At 45.3% G+C, this 18,816-nt stretch overlaps 1 protein-coding gene across 3 annotated transcripts in view; it reads left to right on the plus strand.

Moving 5' to 3' along the window:
* The window catches only part of UVH3 (5'-3' exonuclease family protein), a 34,867-nt gene that overhangs the window by 14,427 nt on the left and 1,624 nt on the right, over positions 1-18,816 (plus strand). For all 3 annotated transcript variants that reach the window (XM_086793487.1, XM_086793488.1, XM_086793489.1), the window contains 4 exons: positions 16,695-16,889; positions 16,983-17,068; positions 17,263-17,542; positions 17,743-17,879. In XM_086793487.1, coding sequence (XP_086649613.1) covers positions 16,695-16,889; positions 16,983-17,068; positions 17,263-17,542; positions 17,743-17,879 — 698 coding nt within the window. The remainder of the gene's footprint in view (positions 1-16,694; positions 16,890-16,982; positions 17,069-17,262; positions 17,543-17,742; positions 17,880-18,816) is intronic.

The following is an 18,816-nucleotide window of genomic DNA, read 5'->3' on the forward strand; positions in this document are numbered from 1 at the left end:
AAATCTCGTAAAGAGATGGATGCCTTGAAGGAGAGGCTGCATCAAACCTTTGATATGAAGGATTTAGGTGATGCAAATCACATTTTGGGTATGCGGATACTTCGGGACAGAAATTAGCATGTGTTGTATTTGTCTTAGAAGGAATACATTGGCAAAGTTTTGCAGAGGTTCAATATGGACGGGGGGAAGAAGACTAGTACTCCTTTGCCTCCATATGTGAAACTCAGTGCTATGGACAGCCCACAGTCAGATAGTGGCAGGGCTGATATGGCCAAGATTCCGTATGCTTCAGCTTGTGGCAGTCTCATGTATGCCATGGTTGCTAGCCGGACATTGCATTTGCAGTGGGAGTGGTTTCTAGATACATGGCCAACCCTGGCAAGAAGCATTGGGAAGCAGTGGAAGGTGTCATGAGATACCTGAAGGGCACACAAGACATGTGCAGATGCTTTGGCAAACAGGATGCATTAGTGCATGGTTACACGGATTCGGATTATGCCGGTCATCCAGATAATCGGAAGTCTACTACCGGTTATGTGTTTACATTCACAGGAGGTGCTGTGTCGTGGATATCCAGGATGCAGAAGTGCACTGCCTTATCTACTACAGAGGCCGAGTATATTGCAGCCACAGAGGCTTGCAAGGAGGCATTATGGCTATCTCGGTTAGTGGTTGATTTGGGCTATACAGGGGATATTCCATTGTTGCATTGTGACAGTCAGAGTGCCATCCAGTTGGCAAAGAACCCTGTCTTTCATGCAAAGACGAAGCATGTGGATGTGAAGTATCACTTCATCAGAGAGTTAATAGAGAACAAGCAAATTCAGCTTGTTAAGGTTCATACGGATGACAACCCGGCTGATCTGTTGACAAAAAGTTTGCCTCCGGAGCGGTTTGCTCACTGCAGACACTTGATGGGCATTGGATGAGGCCAGTTTCAGCCTTGATATGGCCTTGTATATTATCATGTACATGCTGATTTTTTTTCTTTTCCTTTACTTAAGGGCACTTTGCCTTTAAGTGGGAGGTTGTTGGGGTAAAGGCATTATGCCCACCCTTATAGTGTGGACAAGCCCATAAGTTATAGTACATAGTACACTTAGTACTTTTAATGTACTAAGTGCACTATGTGTACTAGTGCAATATACATGTGTGATAGGGGAGTCACACACTCATATCATGAGTTGACTTATCCCCACAACTCTCTCTCTCTCTCCCTTCTTCTCTCTGTGTATGTCTCCCACATGAATCTCTAACCCTAATTATCACTCCCATTCAAGTATTTTATTACCCAAGGAGAATAATATCATGTACAAGCTTTGAGGTCCTTACTCTCCCCACGGGAGATGCCGGATTATCCCTATACAAATGCCATAACACAGCCCAACACAAGGCTACCAAGCCGGAACATAGGCTGTAGAAATGCCGAGCCAACAATATAATCCATATACCTCCGTGTGGGTACTGATTCTTCCCCAAAAACCACGGGTCTTCATGCAATAGAGCTGGTACAGCAAGTACAACTCTCCATTCAGTCGGTATAGCAGGTACAATGGCTGGTACATCAAGTACAGTGGTTGGTACAGTAGGTACAGTGGCTGGTACAATCGGTACGGTGGCTGGTACAATAGGTACAGCAAGTACAAATGCTGGTATAGCAGGTACAGTGGTTGGTAGTACAAATGTTGGTACAGCAGGTACAATGACTCATACAGCCGGTACGGTGGCTGGTACAGTAGGTACGGTGGCTGGTACAGCAAGTACAAACGTTGGTGCAACAAGTATAATGGCTAGAAATCATAATAAATGATTAAATACCCTTGCCTTCAGTATTTCTTCGCAATGGAAGCCTCCAAAACAGTCCCCAACAGTCGGTATTCTTCATGGGCAGCCTTCAAGAGAGAGAGAAAGAGAGTAGCCATCATTAGGGCAGCCTGTAATGGTGATAGAGGCTAGTGTGCAGCAAGAGAGCCTCCTTTAATGAAGAGAGGGGGCTCCAATTTATAGATTTGGGCCTCCCATGAGCTAAAATGGCAGGAGAAGGCTACGATGACAAGTGGAGAGCCACACAATAGCTGAAGTGACAAGTGTGAGGACACTTGTCTCACTTTGATCCCTTGTTCTAACAAGTGTCAGGCCACTTGTCTCACTTTGGTCCACTTTCTTGCCACATGTCCCAATCTAAGAGATGGGTCTGTTGGGGTAAAGGCGTTATGCCCACCCTTATAGTGTGTACAAGCCCATAAGTTATAGTACATAGTACACTTAGTACTTTTAATGTACTAAGTGCACTATGTGTACTAGTGCAATATACATGTGTGATAGGGGAGTCACACACTCACTTGATGAGTTGACTTATCCCCACAACTCTCTCTCTCTCTCTCTCTCCCTTGTGTTTCTCTGTGTATGTCTCTCACATTGACCTAACCCTAATTCCTTCTCCCACACAACTAGTATCAGAGCTTAGTGATCCCTCCCTCTTCCCTCTTCTCCTTGATAGCTGAACGAGCTGCTTGCTTTGCTGCTGTCATACTACAGCTGTGGCAGAGAGCGCTGAGCAGCTTGCATCAGGGTCACAGCAGCCAGGCGGACAAGGAGTCAGGCGCAGCCAATCAAGCGAAAAAGCAGGCTGCGAACCAGAGCCAGGCGTCCAATGAAGGCGAACATACAAGCTGGCTGCTGGGCGTGAACGAAAAGGCGAGTGTGGTAACAAAACACGTGTAGCGAGCACTAAGCGAAGGTGGCGTTGGCTACTATAGCGCTACACGGTCGTCGGCTGGTCCATAAAGCGCTGCTGGCGGAGACGGCGAAGTGATCGTTGGCGAACAAATGCCAGCCGTAAAGTAGGCGAAGCTGGAGGCGAGCTCGTAGGCGGGTGTGTACACGCAGGCGGAGAAGGCTGCGTACCAGAACCAAGGCTGTCGAGACCCTTTCAAGCCGAGCTTGTGCGATAGCGATTTTTTCAAGGAGGAGGAGGTACGCGCTAGGTTGAAATCGAATTGCTGGAGATTGGATTTGGCTTTAGTGGTGGGAGGCGTAAGCTTCTTCTCGCTTCTGAAACATGGCTACCTGCAATCAAACATTCAACGTGTCTACAATTCACAAGCCCGTGCATCAGCTACAGCTTCAGGAGCAGCAGCATCAGACATGCCCTCCCCTTTCTCCTGCATCAACTAAAATTCATCCAGCAAATTGAAGAAAAATCAAAAAATTACAAGGTATTTGCCTCAATTTTTTTTTGGGATTTGCAATTGAGCAGTTGCAATCATTAATTGAGCAGATACAGGCGTCGAATTGCTCAATTTTTTGAGCAAAATTGGCAAAATTGGGTGACATTGGTCACAATCAGGATCAATTTGCAGGAAATTGAATGTCAAAATTTGGGGCTTTTGATGTAATTGTGCAATTAAGCACTCATACATGCTGTATGATGTGAAAAATCGCACATTTGGGCAAAATTGCAGCAAATTGCAGTGCAAATCAAGGGGCTTTTGTGCCGATTTGGTTGATTTGCATGCAGGCAATCGCATTTGATGCTGTGGATAATGTGTTGATGCCTTACAAGCACTCAATGTGCCTGTAAATCAAGGGGCTTTCATGTATTTGATGTATATGTGGCCAGGGGGAAGCATCGTGAACACTCTGGATGCCTTCATGTGCGTCAATGTACCATGTATGATCAGAAATCGATCTTAAATCAAGGGGCTTTTCAAGTTTGTATGCTTGTTGAGCTTGGCAAAGCAGCAGGCAAGACATTTATGCCTTGAATCCTCAAAAATCAGCTTGCAGTCAAGGGGCTTTTGCCCAATTTCTGTTCGGAACTGTTGTATGCAGTGTACAGGACTGTAAAAGTCTGATTTTCACTCATTTGGACAGCCAGGAGAGCATTTATTGCTATTGTACCTGCTGGTACAGATTTGGCACAGCTTTGTGCAAGTTTTGGCATGGCTGTACACTGTTTTGTGTGACCAAAAGGTTCAATTTCAGCTGCTGAACTTGCCGGTACAGGTTTGGTACATCATTGGTGAGCACTTGGTACTGCTGTACAGTACTTTGGAAGGGCAAAAGAGCACATTTAAGGTGCTGTCCAAAATCTGCAGCAACCAGATTTTGTTGATTTCATCACATAAAGTGGGAGAAAAGTTGCATTCTTGCTTCCGCAGTGGGAGATAAAGCTTGGGAGAAAAACTGTGAGCACTTTGTGTGCTTTTGGTGCAGTGATTGCACATTTTGCAGGGAGTCACGCATTGACAGGTTGCATTTTGCTATGGCAACCACAGGTGAGAGCTCTTCATTGCTTCACATCAAGAAGCTTGAAGGCTCGCATAATTATGATATTTGGCAAACCCAGTGCTACAATGTGTTGCTCCAGAAAAAGCAGCACAAGCCTATCAAAGAAAGGGGTGTGATGCCCGCTTCTCTTACTGCTGAAGAGTGGGAAGATATGGATGAGCTGGCAAGATCTACTATCATGTTGTCTGTGTTAGACTCATTACTTTTCAGCATTCGTGAAGAGAAGACAGCTTGGGGAATGTGGCAGAGATTGCAGGACTTGTATGCCCAACAAAGTGCCTCAAGCAAAGTGTATTGGTTGAAGAAACTCATAGGTCTTCAGATGAAGGAAGGGGCGTCTATGACAGCCCCTTCTAAATGAGTTTATGACAGCCCATCTTCAGATGAAGGAAGGGGCGTCTTCATTTAGATGGGCGTCTATGACAGCCCATCTAAATGAGTTTAATGGTATTGTCAGTCAGGTCATTAATCAAAAGTTGGCAATGGACGATGAGTTCAAAGCCACTTTTCTGTTATGCACTTTGCCAGAGAGTTGGGACACATTCAGGACAGCCACTAGCAATTCGCATGCTATGCTGTCATATGCAGATGTTGAGGGTGCTCTTCTTCAAGAAGAGATGAACAGGAAAAACAACTCTGTTGGAAAGTCCAATGCAATGAATGCACCAAGAAAGGGGAAGGAGCAAGTCTCGCTCCAAAAAGGATTTGGAATGCCATTATTGTGGCAAGAAGGGACACATCAAAAAGCAATGCTACAAATGGACAAATGATCAAAAGGAAAAGGGAAAAGGCAAAGACAAAGAGAAAGATGAAGCCAAATATGTAAAGCCAAAGGGCAAAAGTGGAGTCAAGATCGAAGAAATCAATGTGTCACATGCAGGTGGCAGTGAGGATGAGGTCCTATTTACGTCTTCACTTGATGCCCATTCACTTCTTATAGGTGGTCATGGTATGCACTCATGGATCATTGATTCAGGTGCCTCCTTTCATGTCACAGGTTGCAGAGACTTGTTTGTCAGGTATACTGCTGGCAATGAAGGAGTGGTTTATTTGGGTGATAACCATGCATGCAAGATTCTTGGCAGAGGTGATGTGAGGCTTGTGTTTTCAGATGGCTCACAGCTTATGCTCCATGATGTCAGGCATGTGCCTGAGATCAAGAAGAATCTGCTTTCTACTGGACAGCTTGATGATGCTGATTATGTTACCACATTTGGTAGTGGAAAGTGGAAAATTAGTAAGGGCTCACTGGTTGTTGGCAGAGGCTCTAAGGTGGACACTCTTTATTTCATGCATGCAGGTGTTTGTCACCATGCTAATGTAAATGCAACCGAGTTGCCGGAAATTTCTATGTGGCATAGCCGGTTGGGACACATGAGTGTCAAGGGAATGGAGCAATTGTCTCGTTTGGGTTACTTGCCTTCTCTAAAGTTTTCAAGTTTTCAGTTTTGTGAGCATTGTATATATGGTAGGCAACTACAGTGCCCCCACAAGAAAGCTCTTGGACAGAAAGATGCTTAGTTAGAGCTTGTGCATACGGATGTATGTGAAATGCCTCAGCTTTCTTTGGGAGGGGCAAAATACTTTGTGTCTTTTATAGATGATGCCACACGCAAGGTGTGGGTTTATCCTCTTCGTTTGAAGAGTGATACATTCTCAGTGTTTGAGAAGTTTGTTGCTCTTGTTGAGAATCAAACTGGCAAAACACTGAAAGCTTTGCGTTCCGACAATGGTGGAGAGTACATGTCCAAACAGTTTCAGGACTTTTGTGATGCTAAAGGCATCAAGAGGGAGCTTTCTACTCCTTATGATCCTCCACAAAACGGGACAGCAGAGAGGATGAACAGGACCATTCAGGAGAAGGTCCGTTCTATGTTGTCACATGCTGCATTACCTCATGGTTTTTGGGCTGAAGCTGTTATGACAGCCGTTCACCTTATAAATAGGTCACCTAACACGAGGCTTGGTGGGAAAGTGCCAGAAGAAGTATGGACAGGGAAGCCTCCGTCATACAAGCACTTGAGAGTGTTTGGTTGCGTTGCGTACGTGCACATACGCAGGGAAATGCGCACCAAACTTGATCCTAAGTCTCACAAATGCATATTCCTAGGATATGGTGACAGAGGTGAAATGGGGTATAGACTTTGGGATCCCGTGAATAGAAAGATCATACGCAGCAATGATGTCATTTTTGATGAAACATGCATGTATAAGGAGCCTGCAAGGCAACAGGAGCCTGGCAGAGTCATCTTTGATGATGATGGATATCATGGACAACAACAAAGGGCTGTAAATCAGCCATCACAGCAGGAAAACCAGCCCTTAAATGGTGCTGAAAATGGTCCAAATGGACAGCCAGACATGGCAGAAGATATCCCTATGGATATACCACAGTTGGAGGAGATACCGGGCATGATATTTCAGCCTTATGGCATGGAACAGGAGCCACCAATGGGTGATATGCAGGCTGGACAGCAACCTGCAAATGATGGTCATTGGGTACGGAGGTCCACAAGACCCTCCAGAGCCCTTGACAGGTTTGTTCCAGGGGTTGACTACTTGATGCTCACTGACTGTGGGGAGCCCTCATGTTATAAAGAGGCTTTACAGAGGGCAGACAAAGCTCTATGGGAGCGTGCCATGAAGTCAGAGATGGATTCTCTGCATAAAAATGGAACTTGGAAGTTGGTGCATTTGCCTGCAGGCAAGAAGGTTTTGCCATGCAAGTGGGTTTACAGGCTTAAAGTTGCACCAGATGCAAAGCCAAGATACAAAGCCAGGTTAGTGGCTAAGGGCTTCAAGCAGGAATATGGTGTGGACTTTGATGAGATCTTCTCTCCAGTGGTCAAAATGACCACACTTAGAGCTGTGTTGGCTTTGGTTGCGCATGATGATCTGGACTTGATTCAGATGGATGTGAAGACTGCTTTTCTTCACGGTGATCTCCATGAGGAGATATATATGCAGCAGCCAGAGGGTTATGCAGTAAGTGGAAAGGAGAAGCTTGTATGCAAGCTGAAAAAGAGTCTTTATGGGCTCAAACAGGCACCAAGAGAATGGTATCATAAATTTGATACATTCGTGAAATCTCAGAAATTCAGGAGAAGTGACATAGATCACTGCTTGTACACCAAGAAAGCTTTGGATGGCAGTCTATTGATCCTCATCTTGTATGTTGATGATATGTTGATTGCCGGGAAATCTCGTAAAGAGATGGATGCCTTGAAGCAGAGGCTGCATCAAACCTTTGATATGAAGGATTTGGGTGATGCAAATCACATTTTGGGTATGCGGATACTTCGGGACAGAAATCAGCATGTGTTGTATTTGTCTCAGAAGGAATACATTGGCAAAGTCTTGCAGAGGTTCAATATGGACGGGGGGAAGAAGACTAGTACTCCTTTGCCTCCATATGTGAAACTCAGTGCTATGGACAGCCCACAGTCGGATAGAGACAGGGCTGATATGGCCAAGATTCCGTATGCTTCAGCTTGTGGCAGTCTCATGTATGCCATGGTTGCTACTAGGCCGGACGTTGCATTTGCAGTGGGAGTGGTTTCTAGATACATGGCCAACCCTGGCAAGAAGCATTGGGAAGCAGTGAAAGGTGTCATGAGATACCTGAAGGGCACACAGGATATGTGCATTTGCTTTGGCAAACAGGATGCATTAGTGCATGGTTACATGGATTCGGATTATGCCGGTCATCCAGATAACCGGAAGTCTACTACCGGTTATGTGTTTACATTCACAGGAGGTGCTGTGTCATGGATATCCAGGATGTAGAAGTGCACTGCCTTATCTACTACAGAGGCCGAGTATATTGCAGCCACAGAGGCTTGCAAGGAGGCATTATGGCTATCTCGGTTAGTGGTTGATTTGGGCTATACAGGGGATATTCCATTGTTGCATTGTGACAGTCAGAGTGCCATCCAGTTGGCAAAGAACCCTGTCTTTCATGCAAAGACGAAGCATGTGGATGTGAAGTATCACTTCATCAGAGAGGTGATAGAGAACAAGCAAATTCAGCTTGTTAAGATTCACACGGATGACAACCCGGCTGATCTGTTGACAAAGAGTTTGCCTCCGGAGCGGTTTGCTCATTGCAGACACTTGATGGGCATTGGATGAGGCCAGTTTCAGCCTTGATATGGCCTTGTATATTATCATGTACATGCTGATTTTTCTTTTCCTTTACTTAAGGGCACTTTGCCTTTAAGTGGGAGGTTGTTGGGGTAAAGGCGTTATGCCCACCCTTATAGTGTGTACAAGCCCATAAGTTATAGTACATAGTACACTTAGTACTTTTAATGTACTAAGTGCACTATGTGTACTAGTGCAATATACATGTGTGATAGGGGAGTCACACACTCACTTGATGAGTTGACTTATCCCCACAACTCTCTCTCTCTCTCTCTCTCTCCCTTGTGTTTCTCTGTGTATGTCTCTCACATTGACCTAACCCTAATTCCTTCTCCCACACAGGGTCCTTCCATAATCTTTACCTCTAAAAATATCCCAACTGGTAGACATTCTGTCATAGGCACTTTGCCAACTCTTGGTATCTGCTCAATTCCAGATGTAATGACGCGAACAATTTCCATCGGAGTCGGGTCAAAAATAGCAACTCTCCTAAATTTTAGGAGTGTGGTCCTTTGTATTCTAGGATAATCCCCCATTCCCAAAGCTTGTACTTTCCAAATATTTAAGCATCCTGGAGTCCACCAAACCCCTTTCAAACTGGGAAATGTCCAGGCTGGTGACAGTGTCATGTGCACAGTGTGTATCTACCGTGTGCTACATGCACGCAAGACTAGCTTCGAGGTTTGGGGAAGCTTGGAGCTAGGCAGGCTGATTGACGAGCTGAGTTAGGGATAAACTAACGGGCGGGCACCCAAGTATAGACGGGCGGGCGCCCAAGTGTGGACGCCCGATGACCGGCCAAGAGCCTATAAAAGGGTGGCCAAGGTTAGTTATTGGGATATAGAGAGTCTCGCGAGTTTGTGAGAGCTCTATGGTCTTGGAGCCTGGATCTATTGCAGACGTGCACCTTCTTTACCTAGCCGAGGCCGGCAGCAATCTCGAGGCCCGCGAGGGTAGCTTCGTGGCGGTGTGGGACGTCGCGAAGAGGAGATTGGTCGGTACGTCAACCTAGTTAGCTCAGCTCGTGGCTCGGTGGGGACAACCAAGACTGTGGGCTTGCCCACGGCTGTCATGGTTGGGAGGTGAGTCAGGCCTGCACCCCCTTGTTGTTTGTTTGTTTGTTTGCAGGTTTCGAGTCTCGTACTAGGAACGATCACGAGGAGATCCTTGGGGATTTGACGGTGGTATCAGAGCATGCCTCATGAACGAGCAAGTCGGTAGTTAGAGAAGAGGAGGTCGAAGAAAGGTATGTGTTCAAAAAGCTTGCTGTTTTTCTGTGCATACTGCTGGTTTCAGATTCAGTATGTGTTTTTTTTCATCATAAGAACCCGTCATGATAGCGATTGTGGTCTAGAAAGGGTTGTTTGCCTTGCAAAGAAGAGGAAAGATGGGTTTGAACTGTATAAACAGTTTCAGCAGAGAGAAAACAGAAAAAAAAAGCATGGTTGCTTTTGGGTTGAACGCGAACGAGAGAGACTAAGAGAAGAGAGATGCGATTGTTGTGTAGCTGCTGGTTGTGACGTGTTGCAGGCGGGCAGACAAGCGGGCAGCAGGCTGGTAGCCGGCCAAGTGTTCGAAGGCGGCCAAGCGTTCGAAAGCGGGCGCCTAGGGCTACGTGACCAGGCGGCCAGGCCTGTGAAACCAGGCGGCAGGCGCCCAGGCCTACGCAGCCAGGTGCCCAGGCCAAGCGAGGCAGGCGCCTAGGCCCATGCCGCCTAGTGGCCAAGCCTAGGCGGGGCTGGCGCAGGCTTTTGCGTACAGCTAGGTACACCCGCACGCAGCGAGGCTGGCGACACGCTCAGGCGCCGGCCGGCACTGCAGTACGTGAGGGAGGCGACAGCAGCATGGTGACGTCTGCAGACAGGCAGCCGGCGGTGCTAATCCGGGTGGGATGGAGAAAAAAAAAACACAAAAGCATTCGATGCTTTTGATATTTTTTTAAAGTTTAATTTTTTTTTAAAAGTTTAAAAGTCCCCTCCAAGGTTTAAAGGTGTTTATTTTCTTTTAAGGAAGCAGAATATACACACACACACACATACTTACTTTTTTTTTTTGGTAATATCCAGTGCAGTATATTTATATGCTCATAAATTTACAAGATGGGAAGTCTCCGAAGCGGAGAGTATCCCAAATGTCAGAAACATAAAGAGAAAAGCTGTAAACAAGAAGCATCCATATCACTCTCATGGCAGGCATCATATAAGGATTGCCGCAATGAGGCTCTGAAGGATTAGTGAGTATTGGGACAAGGACCGCATATATCTGCCAAAAAGCCAGAAATGTTTCCCAAATATGTGACTAGGGAAACGGAGCCGAAGAAAATCTGAAATTCTCCTGAGGAGGATCCTGGAACAAGGGCAGTGCCAAAGCAGATGAAGAACAGTCTCGAGCTTGACATCTTAGACATGTGGAAGGTGCAATGTGACGTTTAGCAAGTATGACCCCCACTGACAATGTGCCTGTCAAACATCTCCAAAGAAAAGTCTTTGTTTCAATGGCATTTTACACTTCCACAACATCCGGAGATTCTTCCGCCACCATGAGAGGGGCTTCCTTATATGCCACAGAGAATTAGCATGTTGATGAATCCATGGGGCAGGTTGAAGAAGTCTGTAGGCTTTGATGGAGGTTAAGGCAGGAAGGGGAATAGGATGAATGCATGTAGTAGATGGTTGCAATTGCCAATCCATAAGCCTGTCTGTGTCAGCCACGGGTGGAATAGGTAAAAAGGGATACAATAAATCAGCAGACATATCCCCGATCATCTACCACATCATGTATGTACCTAATTCCCAATTTCATAAGATTGTATGCCCGAACAGGTTCTTGTAAAGCAAGTGGAGTGTCAAAGATGGCACTCCAATGAATACTTTCTTTCCTCATCGAGTTTGTCTCCAAGCAATTATCAGGAGCCCATTTGACCTTATAGAGAACTTGTTTCCAGTCAAGTATGAGGGCAGTAGAGAAAGGACAGCCAGGTATCCTCCCTACAAATCTCCCAATCACAACCTCCCAATGATCCGTAATCCAATGACCATAAGCACAAGTCCTCATGTTGACACACATGGATGCTAAGATACAAGTCCATGGCTGCTGTTGACGGAAGAAAGTATGCAACATTGTAGCCTTCCTTGCAAGTACATGATATTTTATATTGAGGACATTAAGTCCACCATGCATCCTTGGGAAGCACACCATTTCCATCTTCATCAGTCTCAATGCTTTTACAGTAGTTTTTGTCTTCCATAATATCTCCATAGCTTGAGACATAAAAGCTGAAATATCCCTGGAGGACCAATGCAGCAAGGGCAAATAGAACTGGACATAGGACATCACAATGGATTGTACTATTCTGAGCCTGACATGAAGAGGCCAAGTAGAAATCTTCCAGTATTCCAGTTTATGTTGAAGTCTCTGGAAAATCCATTTTAACTGCTGCTTTCTGGTGATATGCCATCCTATGGGATATCCCAAATGCCTGACAATATCTCTGGAATGCACCACCTGACCCGGCCAAAGAATAGAATGCCAGTCACATTGTTTCAGGGGGGAGTAATTTAGATTTTTCAAAATTGACATGCAATCCCGTTGCTAACCCATATAAAGAAAGAGTGGCCATAAGCATGCGAAGTTCCTGAGGAGAATTCTGTGGCATGAAAAAGGAATCATCAGCATATGCTTGTACCAAAAAAGATGTAGCCCCTGGGATTTTGAGACCAGTCATCTGTCCTGTGTTTGTAAGATGATCAAGATACATCAAGAGAGGATGGGTCGCAATGGCATAGAAGAGGGCACTGAGAGGGCAGCCCTGTCTAACTGATCGACCCAATATCCATGACTGAGACAGATTGCGCCCAAGAATGCACTGAGCAGTGGAGCCAGAATAAAGCCGGTAAACAGCATTGGCCATCTTGGGACCAAAGCCCAACTTTGTCATGATCTGAGAGATGAAATCCCATTGAACATTGTCAAATGCCTTAGCAATATCCACCTGCAATATAAGCACATCTTGATGCGAATACTTAGCATATTCAATGGCAGTCAAGGCATTGGATATATTGTCATGGATTTGTCTTCGCGGCACAAAACCATACTGATGAGGATGAAGTCTTGCATGCAGTATCCTGTGAAGCCTATGTACAATCATTTTGGCAATAAGTTTGTAAAGTACAGGCATCAAAGTAATAGGCCTCCAATCTGATATATGATCACACAGATGTTTTTTGGGGACAAGCTTGACTATACCATGTTTCCAAGAGTGCGGCAACTGATTTTCTTGCCAGGCCACATTGATCATTCGCAAAAGGACCTCTTTCAAATCATCCCAAAAAGAAATATAAAATTCCACTGTAAGGCCATCCTAGCCAGGGGACTTGTATTTACTGAGGTGGAACAATGCATTATCAAGTTCTGTGTCAGTAAAGGGCCTCTCCAAGGTAAGAGCATCATCCATTTCAACTATTCCAGAAACATATTGAAGAAATTCAGTCTTGGCATCAGTCACTTGATTTGATGGGGAACCAGGAGCAGAAAACAATTTCTGGAAATAATTGTGGCATTCGTCTTGGAGATCAGAGAAAGAGTGAGTCCAAGAGCCATCCAGTTTCCTAACCCTTAGACATGAATTTTTATTTCGAGTAGCATGCAAGCCCTGGAAAAAGGATTTTGAAGAGCAGCCCTTATCCATGAGGGGCTTCATTCTTGCCCTAATCTGCCATTTGTGCAATTTTCTCTGATCATTAACAGTAAGTTTAAATTGTGCATGTGAAAGGGAATCCTTTTCTGAATCAGAGAGTGTCCTCGACTGAGAAAATTCAGTCAAATGTTGTGCTGTCCTTTTTGCCCATTTAACCTCATTCCTCCATTTTGTCATGTGCCATTTGCCATACTCCCCAATGACATTCTAAATACGAGAGACGAAGCTGTCCCAAGCATAATTCATGTCCTCCTGGGCATGAACTGGCAAAGGATGAATGGCAAATCTGATCATTTGCTGAAAGTTGTGATGTTGGAAATAAGCTTGATTAACATGTAATAATCTACCGGAGAGAAATGGCAAATCATCAAGAGGCATGCCAAGCTGCAAATTCATTCACAATGGAGCATGATCTGACAAGCCCAATGAGAAATCTATAAAGAGATGAGGGCTAAAATCTGCAAATTGTTGTGGATAAAACAAATACCATCTGTCAAGCCTTGCCCAATACGTAGTAAGTGCATTATGATGAAAGGTATATCCAGGGATTGACCCTTGGAGAAGTACCCATAAATCTTCAGCCTGCACAGAAAGAAGCATGTCATTCCATTTGTGCCTTTCCAATGATAGCATATGAGATCGTGAAGTGGTATTATCTCTAGGGAGAGGGGAATTATTAAAATCCCCACAGATGAATGCATTGGATCTCCATGGATATCTGCATAAAGAATCCCACAAAGAAGCCCTCATGGCAGAGGTCTGGGAGGCATAGACTGATGCAAACTCAAAAATATCACCATTAACATTACATTGTATTACTATCCATCTGCCACTATTGTTATTGAAGGCCAATTGAGGCTGCAACTCATGTCTAACCAGTATGCATACACCTGAATAGGTAGCAGTACCAGCATAATATATATCATAGCCGTGTAAAAAACCATGTTGTCCAGATTATGCCCTTGCAAACAAACAATATCTGGCTGCATTTTATGTACATATATCCATAATAGCCTCCACTTTGAGACATTGCAGAGGCTCTGTACATTGTATGTGAAGCACTTAAGTGTTTGAAACATGAAAAGGTATGTACAGTAAAGTGTAAGGATAAGAACCAGACATCAGAGAGGCTAGGCCTCTGCCTGCATAGGCTGCATGCCTTCATTGCCCATGAAAGACATAGCATTTTCCTCTTCTTCTGAATCACATATGGGGATGCCCTTCTTCAGTACGCCCACCCAATTTTGAAGGATAGGAGCAGAGGCTGAAGTAGAAGTTTGTCCTGGTGAGGGAGAAGAAGCATCCCATTGAGAAGCACGTGAAGATCTCAACACTCCCCACGTTCCTGGTGGACAGACAGTTGGATGGGAACAACTACAGCATATGGAAGGTAATGATGGAATTTGTTTTGGAGTCTGATGACTTGGCTGATTTCATTGTTGTTGGGGTTCCACGGCTGGAGTTGGAAGATGGGAAGTTACCCTCTATTCGGAAGGAACGGGAGGCACAGGCACAGTTATGGGATCGTGTTAATGCCCGAGTCCGTTCTTTCATCTTTCTCAATTGCACACCACAGGTGATATCACATCCATCTCCCCTCCCTAGTCTCTTTGTGCTGATCCACCAAGCTCCATCTTGGCCAAGTTCTTAGCCGAAACCCATGTTCTCAGCCGTTTTTGATTCTCTGGACAAGCCGTGTTTGATTCTCTGGACTTAAACCGATGTTCCCAGCAGGGACGGATCCGAAGAGAAAATAACTTAAACTCCAGTAGGGACCGGCCGAAACTGAAACTTGATACTCCAGCAAGGACGGACCCGATACAGGCCATAGATGAGTAAGAACATTGGTGATCCGGAGATCCTGCAAATGATGCGATAGCTCAATCGCCTGATCCTGTATGGTAGCAGCCATTGACTCTGGATCCCACTCTGTCTCGGGGGCTGCGCTCAAGGGGAAAGAGAAGATCATCGCGCCATTCTTTGGTGTAGAGGGTATGGAGTGGTGGAAGACCACACATACTTGAATAGGGGCTACGGTCTCCTCGAATGTGTCTGTCCCTTCCGCTGGAAGACACTGGAAGAAACTATAATCCATAGGCTGCCCCAAGATCTTGGGGGGCCCCGGAGACTCAAGTGGGAGAGCCCTCACTGGTGAGGCTGCAATGGTCATCTCCACTGGCTCTGAGGAACGATGAATCAGGCGGTGAACGGTACTCCCCGGCTATCTCCTCTCTGGGTTAGGGGCTGCGGGGGCCGACAGGAATGCTCTGGAGAGGCGGAGGGGAGGGGGATCGTAGGCATGGAGAAAGAGGAAGGGGCAAATGGAGCGACTGCGGGGAGAGTCGAAGGCGATGGTGGGGGAGGGGGGGGAGGTGAGGGGGAGTGGGACGGAGGAGAGGCTGGAGAGGAATGCTACTGAGAGGATTGCTGCCGGAGGAACAAGGACGGGCTAGAGATGGCCCCCTATCAGACATATTGTACACTCCTGGCTAGGACTTTGCCTATAGAGAAACGCTTTGTGAAGTCCAACACTGAAGAAGCAGATGAATAAGACGATTTGGTTACCCAGGTATATATATGCACCAATACTCCTAGCTGGCCAGTAGTACTGCTGTCAGCCACCTGTACTGGATTGCCACGTCATCAATGCCATGTCACTGTTGTCACGTCATCATTGTCACGTGTCACCGGCGTCCGACTCTGCCTCTCGGCTGCTATCTGATGTCTGGCTGTGCCCTGCATACTTGTAGGTGTGTGACATGGGGGTAAATAAGGTGCCCCTTCACAGGCTGGGTCGGTTGGTGGGGTGGGAAGTAGGTTCCGTGATCCCCTCATTTTTCACCTTCTCTGCTCCGGACTCTTTGGCAACTCAGATTAGCTGGAGCAGCAGCAAAGTAGGTTGTCCTTCAGAGGCTTGGACAACAGGCGAGTGTTGGCATTCTTGGTGGGACCCAATGTTGGTGTCACGCATGGATGTTATTTGCATGCTCTTCAAATAATTCGGTACTTATTTTTTAATGTTAAGATGATTCCATCCACAAGAGCTTCTGGCTTTTATAGTCTCAGGTTGCCAGGTGCTTTTTGTGCCTTAGAGTGATGTGTTCCTTCACAAATTCTGACCATTGTCATTTTGTAACCATGTGACGCTCATGGTTCTTTTTCCTGCTCACATGTAGGAATTAGTTTGCTAAGCTTATTCATATGGCCAAGCTTAGTGTATGCATCTGACATGTATGGTGGCACTTGGTCTGCCAAAATGCGTTTGGACTTCATTTGTAATGGAGTGAGGAATGTATGCTTGGGTTGTGATATGAATGTAGTACTGCTTCGTTTACTAAGGTCAGTATGCATTGTTTTGTGTGATATAAATAATGATGGATCGAGTTGTTGTAGCCCTCCCTTTTGTGCAAAGCATAGGGTACAGTTTGTAATATCTCAGGCCTGATTTGTGTGGCCTTTTAAGTATCTTTATATAAAGTTTAGTGTGAAGATATTAGAGTCAATTAATGATTAGCATTGCCATGTAAATTATGAAAAGTGAGCTTAAGTGTGTGGTGCTCAGGAACTGCTTCAAATGTTTGGCTTACCCTTCATCATTGCACCAATGGAAGCTGAAGCACAATGCGCTTTTATGGATTCCATTGGATTGGTGGATGGAGTCGTCACAGAGGACTGTGACGTTTTTCTATTTGGTGGACGAAATGTATTCAAGAACATCTTTGATGATCGCAAGTATGTGGAGACCTATTATATGAAGGTTGGTTGTTCTTTCCTCTAGTAAATAAGCTTGGTTGTCGCTTTGTGGCAACACTAATCGAATGTTGCATTCCTTGTCACAACTTCTGCACAGGATGTTGAGAGTGAGCTTGGCTTGGACCAAGAAAAGTTGATTCACATGGCTTTGCTTCTTGGAAGTGATTATACAGAGGGCATTAGGTTTGATATATATCCTGCTTCGACCCCCTGCAATAAGAGCACAAAAGGACTGTGTTTATGTATGTAAAAATGTATGTGTGTTTATGCATGCAAGTATGTATGTACACATGGTTGTATGTTTGTATGTATGTGTATATGCACACACACACACACACAAAATTTGGTGTGCTTTTATGAAATTTGTTGTTTTCCAGCGGCATTGGTATCGTGAACGCTATCGAGGTTGTTAACACCTTTCAAGGAGAAGCTGGTTTGCAAAAATTCAAAGAGTGGCTTGATGCACCAGATTATACCTTGCTGAACAAGGTTCACCAGGATGGTCAGAAGAAACAGACAAGGAAGAAGAAGATTGAGAGAGAGAGTGAAGCTGAAGATCATTCAACAAATGTTGCGATAGATCCAGATGATGCTGGAAGTGAGAGGTCCGAAACTTCCATATACAATCATCGACAAGAAGGTTTCATTGAGAAACATGTGAGATATGCATACATACATACACACACACATGGATACATACATGCATACATGCACAGACATGCATATATACATAAGTACATATGTATGTACATACATACATACATACATACATATAGCCCGCGCGCACACGCACACAAGCGTGAACACTGTTTTGGTCGTTGTGTCTGTGGCTAAAGGAAATTTCTTGTGGTCTCCAGCGTGCAGTCAGTAAGAATTGGAATGTTCCGGAATCCTTTCCAAATCCTATCGTCATCAATGCATACTTATCACCTCAAGTGGATAAATCTACAGAATCTTTTGCTTGGGGAAGGCCAGACCTGGAGGCTCTTCGCAGGTAAAGCTTTGATGGCTTTGAAACATGAATGTGCTGCTGGTGTTTTTATATTGACTTTCTTTTTGAAAGACATTTTGTAATTCATGGACCATCAAGGAGGAACTGGCTAGCTCATGAGTTCTCACCCAGCCATAGCTTCCTAAGGGAGCAGGCTAGACAAAACACCATGGTTGACTCCTCATTCAAGCCCTTGTGCCTCTCACCACTATGACCCACCACCGGGTGGAAGCTTTGAGCCAGACAACGGCCTAATCTGGGTCCTGACTCCCTGTGTCTCCTTGCATAGGAGAGTGTCCAATAATGAGCCTAAACCTCTTTTTTTTTGAAAGACATTTTGTAATTCATGGACCATCAAGGAGGAACTGGCTAGCTCATGAGTTATCACCCAGCCATAGCTTCCTAAGGGAGCACTGCTGTGCTTGAGGCTAGACAAAATACCATGGTTGACTCCTCATTCAAGCCCTTGTGCCTCTCACCACTATGACCCACCACCGGGTGGAAGCTTTGAGCCAGACAACGGCCTAATCTGGGTCCTGACTCCCTGTGTCTCCATGCATAGGAGAGTGTCCAATAATGAGCCTAAACCTCTCTTGGTAGATACTAGGTGAAGGTGTCCTTAACTTTTAGGCCACTTTACAGTGTCCCGCTACTAGTAACTTTACTTTGCTCAAACCTTTTGAGAGGTGGAAAATTGATTTTATGGGATAACACTGCCCAAATAGTAGCATGCTTCATCTATGAAATACTTTTACCAGTTTAGATGCCTTGAACTCATCAGCAAAAGGGGCTCCCATTTTAACAATGCTGTGGTCTTCTTGATGATGCAAAGGTGCATAAGCAATCATGTGCCTATATCCCAGGGCCAATGGGTAGCTAGAGAGCATCAGCGGGGCATTATGCAAATTGCTAAACCATCGTGAGAAGGCAATTTACTTAA

Source organism: Cibotium barometz, chromosome 59, assembly GCF_041138505.1.
Source record: "Cibotium barometz isolate CiBa-2024 chromosome 59, ASM4113850v1, whole genome shotgun sequence".
NCBI lineage: Eukaryota > Viridiplantae > Streptophyta > Polypodiopsida > Cyatheales > Cibotiaceae > Cibotium > Cibotium barometz.